Below are 15,630 nucleotides of genomic sequence, written 5' to 3'. Positions count from 1 at the left end.
AAATTTTAAAGGATAATAGCCATAGGCGAAACTGTTTATTCTTCATTATTTATTAATCACGCAGTCTGTTTTTGTAAAGAATACCCGCCCCCCCCCTCGATAATATAATTAAAAAAGTCGTAATTTACAATATTGGTTTATTATTTTATTAATTATAATGACCCTTGATTACATCTTATCTTTTCAACATATTTTATGTGAATACCAGGCCCGTAAATCCTTTGAACTTTAACCGTAGCTTTTAATAATATTAAAAAAACAAAAGAAAAAAGAAAAAAAAAATTCCACTATCACTCAGTTATGAATCATTCGAACTATAAAGATTGTCAGCGATGTTTACTTGATTTTCCCGGTATATGTTCAAAGAATTAACTCATTTAAAAGAAAAGATTAAAAATTATTTATCGACAATGGATTATGTTGGACAATGATGGTTTTGGGCATAGCTTAATTTTAAAAAGTTCGAGATAAATCCAGTTAATATAAACCAAAATCGAATTTCGAAAATATATTATCTGAACCTTTGTAATGATGATAGTTCACTTTTGATGCAATTCAGCGGATCGTGAAATTTACAAGACTATTACGTCCTCTTGATCTTTTTATTTTCCGATTTCATGAACCAAAACTAAATGAAGTATATATTGAAATAATTTAATCTTTTGTATAACTAAAATAACTTATTTTTCTTTGTTGATTGCAGTTAGTTCTATAATATTACATTTATTTAAAGCAGTTGGTATTTATTTAAGGCTATGTTTATTAATTTTTTTAATGAATTTACAATCTATTGTAAATTTATTGTGTGTGCATAAAATGTTCATTGCTTGTTTTGTCGATAATATTTATCGTACGATAAAAGTTTGAACACTATAAATGCTATGAAATATTAGGTTGTATTACATTAATTTGAATTAAATAGAAATATAAAGATTCTCTAAATTATAATAATGCTAATATTGAAGTGAAATATCTGGGAGATAGGAGGGGTATGTTTAAGTATTTTTCGAGGGTCCGAAGTTCCATTATGTGTACATAAAAGGGGATAATTTTATTATCTCTTGGGTGAAATTCGATGTTCATGTTTGAAAAAAAAAAATTCTTATCTATATATACCCATACAAATAAATGACAAGAATATACAGTTATTAAGATCATCTTATATAGAATTTTCTATACTGTAATCATCGAACATTCCACAATAATGCAAGATCTTTTATTATGTACTAATAATTTCACAAAAATTGGCTATTAATGGTATTTAACGTTCATTAGATTTTAAAATTTTAAAAAGATGGGAGGGAGGCATAGAGTACAATTTTCATCTAAAATGATTACACAATCCAGTAGCATTTTACATATTAAATATTATTAATTGAATAATTTATTATTAGATATTGTCTATACATACTGCACATGAAAGCTAACGCCTGTCAAATTATATTCTATAAAATGTAAAATTTTGTTTTAAAGTTTCATTAAGTAGTTATAACATATTTACCGAAACAATCTAATGATAATATATAAAATACTCGATCAATCGTATTTTTATTTATAAATGTCATTGTATTATTGTAATATTTTATTAATCAATTCGTTGACGATTAGTACTTAATTAGGGATTCGCCCGAAAATATTCATATTTATTTATCGACTATCTTCCTTTACCCATTTCTATGCAATTATTATTGGAAAATCACACGCATGCCAACACTCGCGCGCGCGCGCACACACACACACACACGCACGCGCGCGCGGGCACGCACATAATATATATATATATATATATATATATATATATGTGTGTGTGTGTGTGTGTTTTGTGTGTGTGTGTGTGTATATAGATTTATTTTCTTGTGTATGCATGTCCCTGTGTGCATGCGCGTGCGTGCGTGCCCGCGTGCGTGAGTGCGTGATGTGTGTGTGGTCATATATCAAAGAAAATATACATTATTTACATTCGCAAAATTTTAATACAGATAAATAAATATAAATTTGTTATTTTCCATCATTTTGGTTAAAAGCATAATAATTTATTTGTAATTTTAATTGACATAAAGGTAAAAATACAATCTTAATGACGAAAAAAAGTATGTAAAATTTTTTAAAAGCATTGATTTAATTATTAAAACATCATTTTATACAATTCAATTTCAACGAGTGAATTCGTGCGTAAATAAAGGGTCGATATAATAAAAAAAAAAAAAAAAATTGAATCCTCCAGTGACAAATCAATAAATCATAATGCAAAATAAATAATCTTAATACATAAGAAATAAATAAATGTGGTGGTATACGCACATTCACGCATACGCATTAGTCCATTGCCGTTGAAGCACTCATATCTTTGATATAAATTTAGTTCCGACATCTAACGGATTTTAATAGCAACGGCACTGATGAGTTTCGTTGTCGCCTAAATACCGAACGAACGATAACTTTGTCGATCGACTGACTCCGCTGGGATGGTGGCGATCGTGACGTGTTGGTGTCGTCGGTTACCCTCCACCCACGTGTCATATAGCCTACGGCAGTCGATAATAGTTGCGCCTTTAATGGCGTTTAGTTGGTTATTTAACCGTAGTTCTCGCTGCGGTCGTTCTGAATGTTTTATTTAAATCGCTCCAAGCATCCCGTTCTTCCGCCACCCAAAATCACCCTGGCATATGTCCATCTCTTTTCGCTAGTGTGCTTCCCATTAGATATTGCCCTCTCTCTCTCTCTCTCTATCTCTCTCTATCTCTCTCTCTCTCTCTCTCTATCTCTCTATCTCTTTCATTCTCCTCCCCTCTCAGCCCACGTCCCGCGACCGTTGGTGCCCGGTGTGCCGGCGGATGGGGCCGCGGGGTTGGGGTCGGGGGCAGAGAACGCGACAATGGCAGCTTAACCCGGGTACATGTCGCTTTCGTTATTGCCGCTCCGATTTCCAAACCAATTGGACCTTCGCGCTTTGTATCTCCGTTGCTCGCCATGCGTATTTGCGTCGTCGTGTATGTGGGAGACGCTCGTGGAGTAGAGTGTGGTACGGCAATCGTGTGACGACATAATTCATATCTCTTCACCGGCATAGCTCCGTCCCCCGACTGTCGATTATTCGCACTGGTCGTCGGTGTCTGGCCACCACCACTCGAGGCAGCTAGACTGCGCTCGAGAGTCTCGTGTCCGACTGCGCCAGTAACGAGTAACGACTCGTCGTCGACGAATCAGTGCGACGAGGAAATATGGCCAGCGGTGAGCTGATTGTTGGTGGTCTCGAGAGTTTGGCCGACATCATCGGCGTACCAACCGATGCCCTGCGACTTCTCATCTCACTCTTCTTAGGTAATTCGAACCACCCACCCTTACGAGTGCGCGTGCTATTAGATTGGCCGTTGAGTTTGTGCTCGTTGGAACATGCGATAACTCGTGGAATAGTGAAAAGTGCAACGAGCCTGATTGTATGAAAGCAATTTGAAAAATCGGCGTAGAGTAACGATCTTCGTGTTGGAGAGACGGATTGAAAAAAAATCTATTTCTTTTCATTGTTAAATGGCTAGCACGACAGAGGTTATGTTAATTTTAGCTTATCTAATTGTTTGATTAAATATAGTTGTGATATATATATATATATATATATATATATATACGTATATAAATTTTATTTGCCGATGGTATTTGATGACGTACATCATTCGATGAAAATTAAAATTTAAATACGAAATTTAAATAGTACTTGAAATGAATAAAGCAAGAAATCGCTTTATAATATTTCAAATGGTGCTCGAGTGGCCATAAAACGCTGTGTCTCAAATTAATCGTATCCGTTTCAAATAAATTACTAAGCGTTTTTCTTAGCACAGTGACTTACCGTCAATCAGCGAAACGAACATATATATATATATATATATATATAATTTATCTCTGTAATATGTATATATATATATATGCATTTCATGCACAGGATCAAAACAAAATATATTTTGCACAAATAATTTAAATAATTATACGTTATTAATTTAAATAAACTATCAATACAAATTAATTTTATAATTTGAAATTCGTTGAATTTTATAAGAACGAATATTCTTTTTAAATTTCAGCTTATTTTTAAATGTTAAGCTAAATTAATAATTAAATAATAAATAATTAAACGTTTAATTATTTCTTAATATAAAAAATTTATTCAAATTAATACAACTAAATTAATATAAATTATATTTTTATTTACATTAAAGTCATTAAACAAATTAATTTCATTATTTGTCGTAAAATTTAATTATAATGTTATCTACTATGTATAAATCATTTGCAAATTTAGTTTCATGTATTGTACGCTTTATATACTTTACTATGTGTACAAACATACGAATAAACTGTCAATAATGTAAGTATAATGCGTATTTAAAATTATGCGTTCTACTATAATTCACTGATTTTTTTCCGCAAAACTCAATAATGCAGTATCTACAACAATCAGAACTCATTATAACAATATTTAAAATAAGTTAAACTTAAAGGAAAATAAAGATAATTAATATTTTACACTACGTCTAATCTGGCCTCAATAATTCATTTCTAAGTTGTTTCGCAAATTATCATAATAAAACAAGAATTTCATATCCTTTATAAAGTCATATAGCGGTATCTAACAAACCTGATTTTCAACGGTAAATAACGATTCTATATAACTGGTATCCTTATTTCATATGGTTATTTAAGCAAGATGTATTTAATATTAATATTTTAAACATTGAGTTTATTGTAATATAAATTATTATATTATTTACTTTGAATTATTTATATACAGTGAAGAAATTAATTAATTTTGATATTAAAAATGATTGATGATGAATAACGACTAGATGTGAATAAAATCACATGATAAAATCTAAAACAATACAGTTTGAAATTCAACAAAGTCAAATTTAAATATTTAACCTTTTGAAATTAGATTTTCTTGCCTTTGATAATTCTGCATGCGGATATTATAAATTTATTATAACATATACATACTAAATTGGATGCTTGTAGAAATATCTTGTATATAAATTAAAACCGTTTATGTAAGAAAACGGGAAGGAAAATTTTAGTTTTTATGTTTAGAATTTTTCATTCGTGGTTTTTTTATTTCCTGATATGTTAATGATGTTTAATTAATGGGAAAAGATGAAAAATTTATATAATAATTATTCATTCTGTTAAAGTGATTTTTATATCAAACAATATTTGTTAAAAAATTACATGTTCTGGATACGTTATAACTAATAATATTACCTAACTAATTATTATTATTAAAATTAACAATTATTTTATGATCATGAATATTAGAAAACTAAATGAAGTTGTATTTTATAGAGCGATGAAAAAAGTCATATCTAAAATGTGCTTGATTTTTTAAATTTTGAATTTAATCTGCTGCACTATTTAAATAAAAATAGATATAATAGCAATAAAAATTGATTTTATAACAAAAAAAAAAAACAAAAAAAAAATCTATAAACATTATTTATACACATGAAATTATCCAAATATAAAACATAAATTTCTATAAATATTTTTAAATACTGAATTACATTCGAAAACAAACTCGTTGGTGTTTATAACAATGAATGAATGAAAGATTTTATAAATTTTCAGAATACCTTATTACTCCATTTAGTAATGCATTATTTTTATATAGTTCTTTCCTTTTAAATACATTTTGTTTTTTATAATTAATTGTATGGCGAATATTATCATCTTAGATTAAACATTACTTTAATAATAAAAGGCTTTTGTAAAAATTGTATACCAAAGTAATATAATTTAATATATTTGAAATCCAAAATAATATATGTAATTTATTTAAAAAAAATTATAATACTGTTTTATATAAGTAATATTTATTTAACTTTGAACTTTTTCCTTCTAACGTAGTATAATGTTATAATGAAGTACTTAATTTCAAACAATAATTGGTCTTCATTGAAATAATGAAGCTATAAATAATAATAATAACATTCTACATTCTAATAAATAAAGCCACTGGTTTTAACGCATAAATAATTCGAACAATTAGCAGTAGTAGAACAAGTAGTGTCTCAACATTATTGAAACTTTATATTATATAAGCATTTAAAATAATATGCACGTTGAATTATCACGCATGTGATGTAAATATAGATTGTTTATTTACATAATTTTTTTAAGGAATGTGATTAGCTTTTTTACATTATTAATTATAATTTATTTTTATTTAGTAGAAAAATCCAAATAGATTAACCCAATATAATAATTTGCTTTTAAATTATGTATTTGAAGTGTTAAAGTAGCAAAAAATGAAAGCTCAATTATATTTATATAACAAAAGTGTTTTATGTGAAAGTGAATTTTTAACGTAAATTCGTGTTATCCTAAGAGTTATTAATGCCAGTATAATTAAAATGAACGATTGTAAAAAAATACTACTACTAATTTTATTTTAATTGCAGGTTTTCCACTTGCACTCTTTCATAGGGAAATACTTTATGGAAAAAATCCAACAATCCAACATTATTATTTTATTATTTGTGGTCTCGTACTTGGTTTTTGGAATTATGGTAAGTAAATAAGAAATTATTATATTTAATGAGAAGATTAATTTTTTTAATTTGGCCTTTTACATTTAACGCGTTTTGCTACAAAAATTTATTATTAAATTTTCTTAAAAATAGTTTTTCTTTCTATTCAGCATCCGTGTCCATGTGAATAGGTTGTACGCATTTATTCTTATAATAAAAATACCCAATTACAATTAAAATATAAAGTATATACTTATTATAACGTATTCTTAGTATCCTTAGTACTAATTATGAAGAGACTACACAGCTTAAAATGAGAACAAATTTTGAATACTCGTTAAAACAGTCGTTGTTATATTTATAATATCTTATTGCCTTTTTGTCATAATTTTTTCCGTCATAACGTGTGAAAATGATTTTTTTTTTTAAAGAAATACAGAAAAATTTTATTGTAATTTATATTAATTATTTGCAAATCTAAACATTGGTAAATCTTTTTTATAAACTGATCATTATTTTAATAAGATTTTAAATGGATAATTGAATTGTAATTTTCTATAATTTTTTTATTTAGAATGGAGTATCTTACATTCGATCTTCACTTTACTCATAACGTATGGGATCTTCTCAGTCTTTGGGAATCGATCAAGTTCTGTCGTCGCAACATTCATATTTAATATGGGATATTTGCTCTGTGGTAAATACATAATAGTAAAGTTAATATTTAGCCTAAACGTGAGTTGAAAATTTTGGAAATGAAATACTTGAAATTAATTTTCAGGATATTACGCAACAGCGACTGATGATTATGATATAAAATGGACTATGCCTCAGTGCGTCTTAACTCTGAGATTAATTGGTCTTTCATTTAATCTGGCCGACAGCACAAAACCAGAAGTATATAAATTATGATATAAATAAATTATTGATGTGTATTGTAAACAAGAGATAAAGAAATATTAAATAAAATATTGAATTTATTATCCAGGATAAGTTATCGGATACACAAAAAACAACGATGTTGCATGAAAAACCATCTTTACTTGAGATGACAGCGTTCGTATATTTTCCCGGTTCATTTTTGATTGGGCCACAATTCAGCATGAGACGATACCTGGATTATGTCAATGGAAAACTCATGGAAACCGTATGTTGCTTGAAGAATGCAAATTTGTATATGTAGGCCAAATAATATTTTAACGCTTTATAATCGCTAAACATGTCAGAAGGCTGGTATAAATTATTTTTTTCTAAGAAATCTTATGTGGTATAACAATTAAAAAATAATTTTTATTATTTATATTTTTTAATCAGATTTGGAAACAAATGCATGTAAAATTTTAAATGTAATTTAAAAATTTATAATCCAAATTGTCAGTTAAATTCAAATAAGATTAGCTGAATGTTTGTAATGTATTAATGTCATTTTACATAAATGTTAATTTTTATAAAATATTCATTTTATAGTTCCATAGCACAAAAAACTTAAATATAAAACTAGCATCGTTTAATTTAAAACCAGTTAAAAATTAGTCTAATTTTATAATTTTTTCGGGATTCCTTTCGGGAAGATTCAATTATTAGTATATATTTTTCGAATTCGTGTAATTAATGTATGTATTTATCATTTGAATGTATATTTATATATTTATTTATTTATTAAGATTGAGGTATGAAATAGTAACATTCTTAGATTTTTAATGAAATAGTTGAATTTTTACGATAAATCGTTATAATTTTGCAATGCGGTATGTAAATTAATTTTAAATTTTTGTACTACAATAATCGAGAAATATTATGAATAATTAGTCTCGCATAATTGTTTAAAATTACTATAAATTTTAATTATTTTTCATTGATATTACTCAAAGCGTAGTTAATGATTAAAAAATAAAATATCACACTTTGATTAAGAATCTGCTATATATTTATTTTCTTAGGTTTTAAAAATGATTAATTTATTTCATATACATTATCAAGAAAATATTTTGATGAAAGATAAAATTCTGTTATCATAAAAATGTTCATTTAGTCATTTATTAAATGGAATTGTGCTTAATCTCTCAATCGTATTTGAAAACATTTAATTATACAAAATTAAATTTTCATTAGGCATACTTTTAAGAATTTTATACGATTAAATTTGTTTGATTAGTTTTGAAAGTAGTTACTAAATTGTTTTCATACATTTATACATAACTATTATATGTATTGTATGTGTTTATCTTTTTAATTCTTATTGAATATATAATATTATGGTTTGTTTAATAAATCTATAATTATTCTATATAAGCCGATCGAATCAAAACGAACGTAAATCTCTTATTTAAACATACATTTATATTTCGTGTAAGTAATTTTTATATTTCTATTCAATTTTAAAAGTATTAAAACATTTTCTTAGTTTGTGAATTTATATTAGAATAAATGATATTAAAAATTAAAGTACAATGTTTTTTTTTATTCGTTTGTTATATAATTTCAAAACATAAACCATAATTATAGATTAAAAATTTAAGTTACTTTCCAAATCTAGTTACTGCAATTTAATTGTTTACTTAAATAAATCAAATTTATTTATAAAATTTTTTATTTTTATATCATGCCATATTCTGACTACTATTAAATATAAAATTGGTGACGATAATCTGTACGATTAATATAAAAAATTGAAACAATATTTCAATTGATGTATTAAATATATTGAAATCAAATATTAAAATATAATGATTTAGAGATAATTAGAGGATTATTAAGTTTGTTTTAACGATTAAGTTAGATGATTCGATCTACTGCAATAAAATTGGACAAGTTAAAGTTATTCTTGTCTGATTTAAAAATTTGGCCGATAGTTATAAGCATATAAAAATAATTCCATCATACATATAATTAATTTAATAATATTAATATACTAAGATCCAAATTTATAATTTTATTTTTCATTATAAAACGGTTATACTTACACAATCAACAATAAATACAACAACAAGAATAATAATAAATATCAACATTCGATTATTCAATGAAAGCAATGCTTATAATTATTTTTAGAAATATATTACGTGTCGATGAATGATTTTTAAAAATTTTTCTTTTTAAATGAAACGAAGATAAATATCTTTAGCTATTAGAGAATGATATTTCAAACCTTTTGACGGAAAAGCCTATAAGACAAATAAAGCGATAGCTGTACTTATATAGATAGCGGTTAGTTTAGATTTTTTTTAGTTTAAAGAAACTTAATTTTTATTCGTTTTTTGTAGTCAGGATGATTGAACATTTACCATTACTTCTGATTACGTAATTACAAGATTCTACCTATTATGGCACACGTGGATAATTTTTATCGATGAACAGTTTATTTTTTTGTTTTGCTAAGTATTAGATGATTTTATTTTTGAAATTTCCGGAATAAACAGTAATCACGCATTTATATGCATTCAAGCGTTTTTAAATAATTTATTTTAAATATCCTAGGAATTTGCCTCAATAATTTGTCGCTTAATTTCTATCGCGACAAAATACTAATTTGTTGCTTCTAACGTTATTATTTATGCAAATATTGTAGTTATATATAGCTTCGGTTATTATTTAATTTATAAATCAATTTCTTCGAATATGAATGTATATAAGAATTTTTAATGTGCAAGAATTGCCACAAATTATTATAAAGAATATTATAGTATGTAATTAGCATATATTTATATCTTAAATTTAGAATTTTAAAATCTTTAAAATTAAAAACTGTAGAATAGTCTTGTTACGATTAACAATAAATTGCACTCTATGAAATATTATAAACTGATTAGTAATTCATTTAATATTATTTATATTTATATAAAATTTTATAAATATTTATATCAATTTTTATAGTAAAATAATAAATTTATTAAATTAAGCGTATTAAGAATTGAGTATGTTAAATGTAGAAGTAATATAATAATACACAAATGTAACTCATAATTTACTAATAATAAATTAACGATTTTCAGAAACTCGATGTTACTGGACTAAAAGTAAAACCAAATTCTCTGATGCTGGGAATAAATAGAGCATTAATTGGTATTGTTTATGCAGCAATGTATAAAATTGGCACTCAATATGTTTCCAATGAATACCTTACGAGTTCTGAATATGATCAATTAGGAATAATTAAGCGCTGCTTCTTTCTTGGTCTTTGGGGAAGATGCACTCTTTACAAGTACATATCTTGCTGGTTGATTACAGAAGGGGTAAGAAAATATTAATTAATACAATTGTATATATGTTACTATATCAATACTGTACATTAAAAGTAATAATTTTAATTAGGTTTGCATCGTTTTTGGAATAACTTATAACGGAAAGGATGAACATGGTTGTGAAAAATGGGATGGCTGTGCCAACGTAAATCTATTAACATTTGAAAATGCTACAGAATTCAATCATTACATTATGTCATTCAATATTAATACCAATTATTGGTGTTCAGAGTATATTTACAAGCGACTGAAGTTCCTTGGTTCAAAGGTTTATAGTCAGATTGTGACTTTACTTTTCCTTGCCATTTGGCACGGACTTCACAGTGGATATTATCTTTGCTTCTTCCAGGAGTTCATCATCATGTACTTGGAGAAAGATGTAAGAATGTTATAATATTTAGTATATCATTAAGTATTTGGTTCTACTTCGATTGGATCAATACTTATAATTTTTCTTTTCTTTTTTTTTTTATAGCTCAAGCCTGTACTTGTAAAAAATGAAACACTGCAGAAGCTTATGAAAGAAAACTTTTTGTTCAAACTTCTAATTTGGTCAATTCTTAAAATTTATACATTTGTTTTTATGGGCTATAGCCTTATACCCTTTACTCTATTATCATATTCGCGTTACGTCAAAGTTTATAGAAGTGTTTACTTCATAGGACATATTATCTTCCTTTCTTATCCATTATTGGCGCCATTTATAAAGAGATTAATAAGGCCGCATAAAAAGCGTTCACAAACCGATTAAGAGTTTAATACAGTGTTCTATTGTATAAATTGGTTTGTATTTATTCATATTGTTGACCTATTTTCAAAAGTACTTACATATTTTTTTTTTTTTTTTTTTTTATTTTTTAAGTTCTTTTATCTTATCATTCATTGGCACATATTTTGATCAATTAAGAATTGAAAATTTTTAAAAGATTAAATTCATTAGTATCATACGAGATATAATTTTTCCTAAACATGTTATTTATATACATAGAAAATTGAAAATTTAAAAATTAAACCGATAACTGAATTAATATAGGGAGGGAATATTTTAAAACGTACTATTTAATGAAAGTTAAATAATATTTTTAATTCAATTATTTACTATTTGGATCAATATAACTATCTTATGAATTATTATTTTGTACATAAATAATGTATTGCAAGTACTAACGTAGATAGGTCATAAAATAGAATCATTATTAAAATTGTAATAATTGTTAATATGATAATGTTTTCATGACAGAATGACAGAATTAATATACGCATTTGTCATATTTTTCAATAATTATTGCATTTTTAATATACAGTTGTGAGCTCTTCTAAATATGAAGATTGTATAATGTATAAATAAAAAGAATAGCTATACTTTGTACACCCATATATTATGTACGTTACTTTTTTTCAAGCGCGAAATTGTTAAATATATTAAAATTTGTTAAACATACAGCTGTTTTCTATTTGATATTTTCTAAATATAAATAATAATTGACATAATTTGTTGAAAACTTATTATTAATTTATATTTTTATAAACTTATTTAAGTAATTTTACATCTTATGAATGAATTATCAATGTTTAATTCATTACGGATAATAAGATAGAATTTTATATGTGGAAAACTGTATAAATTTTTAAGAATACAACGTTTGGCTATCTATTGAATTATTTTATTAAGAGTGAATTATAAAAATAGAAATCTTATTTGCAAAGGCAATAACAAGAATAAAATGAGCTATAAATAGACAATTATTGTTAAAACGATGAGTCTGTGGTTTTCGTTGTTGTATCAATAAGCGTAAATTTATAAGAATTCGAAATCCATTATCCTATGATAAAAACAAGTGATTTTATAAAAAAAAACTTTCTTTCATATAAAGACAAAATTTATATCTTTAGCTCTGATTAAACAGAGTCAATGCCATTGTAATCATCAAATTTTTATATTGTGTTGAAATCTTCCGAATTCATGTATTTTATTTACTTTGTAAATTTGACTTTGCTTCCATCTGTCACTACACCGATATGTCAGATGTGAATAAGTTTGTTATCCAAATGAACTATTTATATTGAAATACATTTCTATTCATGATATAAATTCTATTAAAAAGAATTGTAATAATTGAGTGATATTGGAAATTAGAGTATTCGTTATAACCAATAATTTTTTTGCTACGTAATAACATATTTAAAGCAAAATATATTTTCCTAGGTGTATATAATTATATTTACTTAAAAAGAAAAAAGAAAGAATTATATCTATTAAAAATAATTGTTTGCCTTGGTTCATTTATGACAATAAATTTATCACAAATGATCACATTATATTTAAAAGATGATTTGAGATGATTATAATTAAAGCGATCATATTAGTAATCATTTTACTAATTAACAACACATTAGATATATTATCTATAGTTATCATTTACTTTTATCGTGAAAAAATTACTGTTCTCTCATTATAAAATTTATCGTCGTATAAAGTCGAAGTATCATATTTTCTTGCAATTCTAAGAAAATTCACCAACCACATTCTTAAATTAAAAAAAAATAATCGTAGTTTTATAATTCTTACATTTAAATAGATTTAAGAATTTGCAGCATTATTTTTTGAACATGTTTATTTAGTATCTAATAGGAAGTGTTTTCTAAAGAATTTACAAATAATTCATGAATTGAATACACAAGAGAAAGAAAAGCGTCAAATACGAGTTGAAGGAAATTCGAAGCTCTGGATGTCGAATTGAAACTCACGAGGAACATAATACGTGAGAGTAAGTATTCCAGAACACGTTATCGATCGATGTCAACTCGCGCGCGGCTAAATTTCCGGAAATTACGCAACAGTTTCAGCTGTAATTGAGCGCTCACTAGTAAAGGCTAAAATCGCGAAAATTGCCAAACTTTCGCCTCTTCCACGCTCGTGCGTCCATCGGTATGAAGCGCACGTTTTCCGATCAAGGGCCGATGCACGGCTTGGAGAGCAATGCGCACACAGACAGACAATGTACACGCGTCGAGCGGGCGGTGGCAATCGTCGGCAGTAGTCGGCAGAGGGGACGATAGTCCTGACGCAAGAGAAACACCGCGCGAGCGATTTACGTGCGTGGAAGCGTCCGCTCGCCTTTCCCAATCGCCTTTGTATGAATCTGTGGCTTTCACTCGTCTACCCGCCGCTTCCACCTTTTGTTCCACCGAGAAGCTTCCTTGTACCGATAAGTCGTAATTAACGAGTGGGAACGCGAGCGAACGAGTCGTCCTGACACCTACGCGCACCTGCCAAGCTGCGCTTAATTTCACGTCCACGCCACTTTGGCCGTTTTGTTCATCACGTCTACCCAACTTCATGCTTGGCTCAATTCTTTGGTATATGTATTCTAGATAGGCGATTATGAGGATTGTACAATGCGATTATTCGATCGACCGATGTGATATGAAGTAGCTAAGAACGGTTGCGCACTTTTCTAATGTGTCATGAGTTGAACCGTACGAGTTATCAACTATTATACAACGATACTACTATTATCTTTACATTTATACATACTTCCCAAAGTGTTCCTTATTAAATAATTATTAAAAATGTGACGTAATGCGCGCGCGCGTGTGTGTGTGTGTGTTATAGTTCAAAGATTCAGATGGATTAAGATAGACGTTTCATCACAATTACCTATCCGTCTAGTCGGAATCAATAGATTAAAATAATTGAGTTTAAACTTGAAAATGTCTGATTATAATTAAATAGATATGTACGATGAAAAAAGATATATTTAAAAATAGAACAAAAATCTTATTTATGATATAGATATTTAGCGATATTGATGTAATATGCATAAGTAAAGTGTAAACATTTATGTTATTAATTTGTTGATATACATCGTAAGTAAAATGTGTAAGGTCTAAGCGGTCTTATTTTTTTAATATATTTTGTGACAGGACTTTCCTGTTCAACAATTATTTTGTAATAATCGTTATGCTACATATCTATCGTAAAATATTGATTTACGAACTCATCTTTTGTATGTTTATCCAGTGTATGGATGTGCGTATCTCTTGTATGTGCTATCATCGTACAAAAAAAAATACAGTATTGATAATAAATTCATGTTGTATTTGATCGCAGTTGTTTTGCATGCACAAATGAAAGGGATTAATGACGACTAATACATATGTATAAAACAATAATTTTAATATTTCCATTTTACATTACTGAAGTGCGTTTTACAGAATATATATACATTACGTATTTATAAAAGTGAATTTTGTATGTATGCGTGTAACCATGTTTTGTGTGAACTTAAAATTAAAAGGCAAATAGATGTAAAAGAAAAAATTCAATGTTTGAGAATAATAAAGAATGTATTTTACATGACTTTGTAATACATAATATCCATCATTTTTGCATTTTATTATTATTATTATTATTATTATTATTATTATTTTTATTTTTTTTTTATTTTATCATTAATTATTATTTTATATAAAAAAATAGTTCATCTCGAACTCGCCTCGCTTCGTTGGCGAGGAAAATCAAGCATTCATGATGTATTCTCGGTTTCGAAGTATAAAAAAAGAAAATTATATACAAAGATGTACTTATCTAAATAGTATTGCCGCATGATTACGAAATTTTGCCCGAGAAATATATATATATATATATATATATATATATATATGTATATAGCTTACTCGGAAGAACAAAACCGGTGCCATTTATAATGTACGGAAAAAGTAATATTTAACGTTAAATCATAATTTCATTATGCTCATTAGAGAGAAAGAATCCCGTTGTACTCGAAGAGGTTTTAACTGCTCTAAAATATAATTTACGCTTGCTGGGCGCATGTTTTCACTTTTTTCAACGCTCCTCGGATCCGCGA

At 27.0% G+C, this 15,630-nt stretch overlaps 1 protein-coding gene across 1 annotated transcript; it reads left to right on the top strand.

The window, feature by feature from the left end:
• The first annotated feature begins 2,848 nt into the window (after positions 1-2,848).
• nes (lysophosphatidylcholine acyltransferase 3 protein nessy) lies at positions 2,849-11,584 on the top strand. The gene is made up of 8 exons (XM_011500808.1): positions 2,849-3,321; positions 6,450-6,557; positions 7,093-7,215; positions 7,300-7,415; positions 7,507-7,665; positions 10,511-10,750; positions 10,830-11,138; positions 11,235-11,584. The coding sequence occupies exons 1-8, from the start codon at positions 3,222-3,224 to the stop codon at positions 11,508-11,510; spliced, it is 1,431 nt and encodes a 476-aa protein (XP_011499110.1). The 5' UTR covers positions 2,849-3,221; the 3' UTR covers positions 11,511-11,584.
• Positions 11,585-15,630: the final 4,046 nt, after the last annotated feature.

The sequence above is a fragment of the Ceratosolen solmsi genome, unplaced genomic scaffold (assembly GCF_000503995.2).
Source record: "Ceratosolen solmsi marchali unplaced genomic scaffold, CerSol_1.0 scaffold27, whole genome shotgun sequence".
NCBI lineage: Eukaryota > Metazoa > Arthropoda > Insecta > Hymenoptera > Agaonidae > Ceratosolen > Ceratosolen solmsi.
The sequence above is the reverse complement of the archived record's forward strand: the minus strand, read 5'-3'. Positions and strand labels throughout refer to the sequence as shown.

Bases quoted from the DNA above. Each gene is read 5' to 3' on its own strand.
- nes (XM_011500808.1), top strand. From the start codon at position 3,222: ATGGCCAGCGGTGAGCTGATTGTTGGTGGTCTCGAGAGTTTGGCCGAC. The intron at 7,216-7,299 runs GTAAATACATAA...ATTAATTTTCAG, and splicing joins TATGGGATATTTGCTCTGTG to GATATTACGCAACAGCGACT. The intron at 7,666-10,510 runs GTATGTTGCTTG...AACGATTTTCAG, and splicing joins ATGGAAAACTCATGGAAACC to AAACTCGATGTTACTGGACT.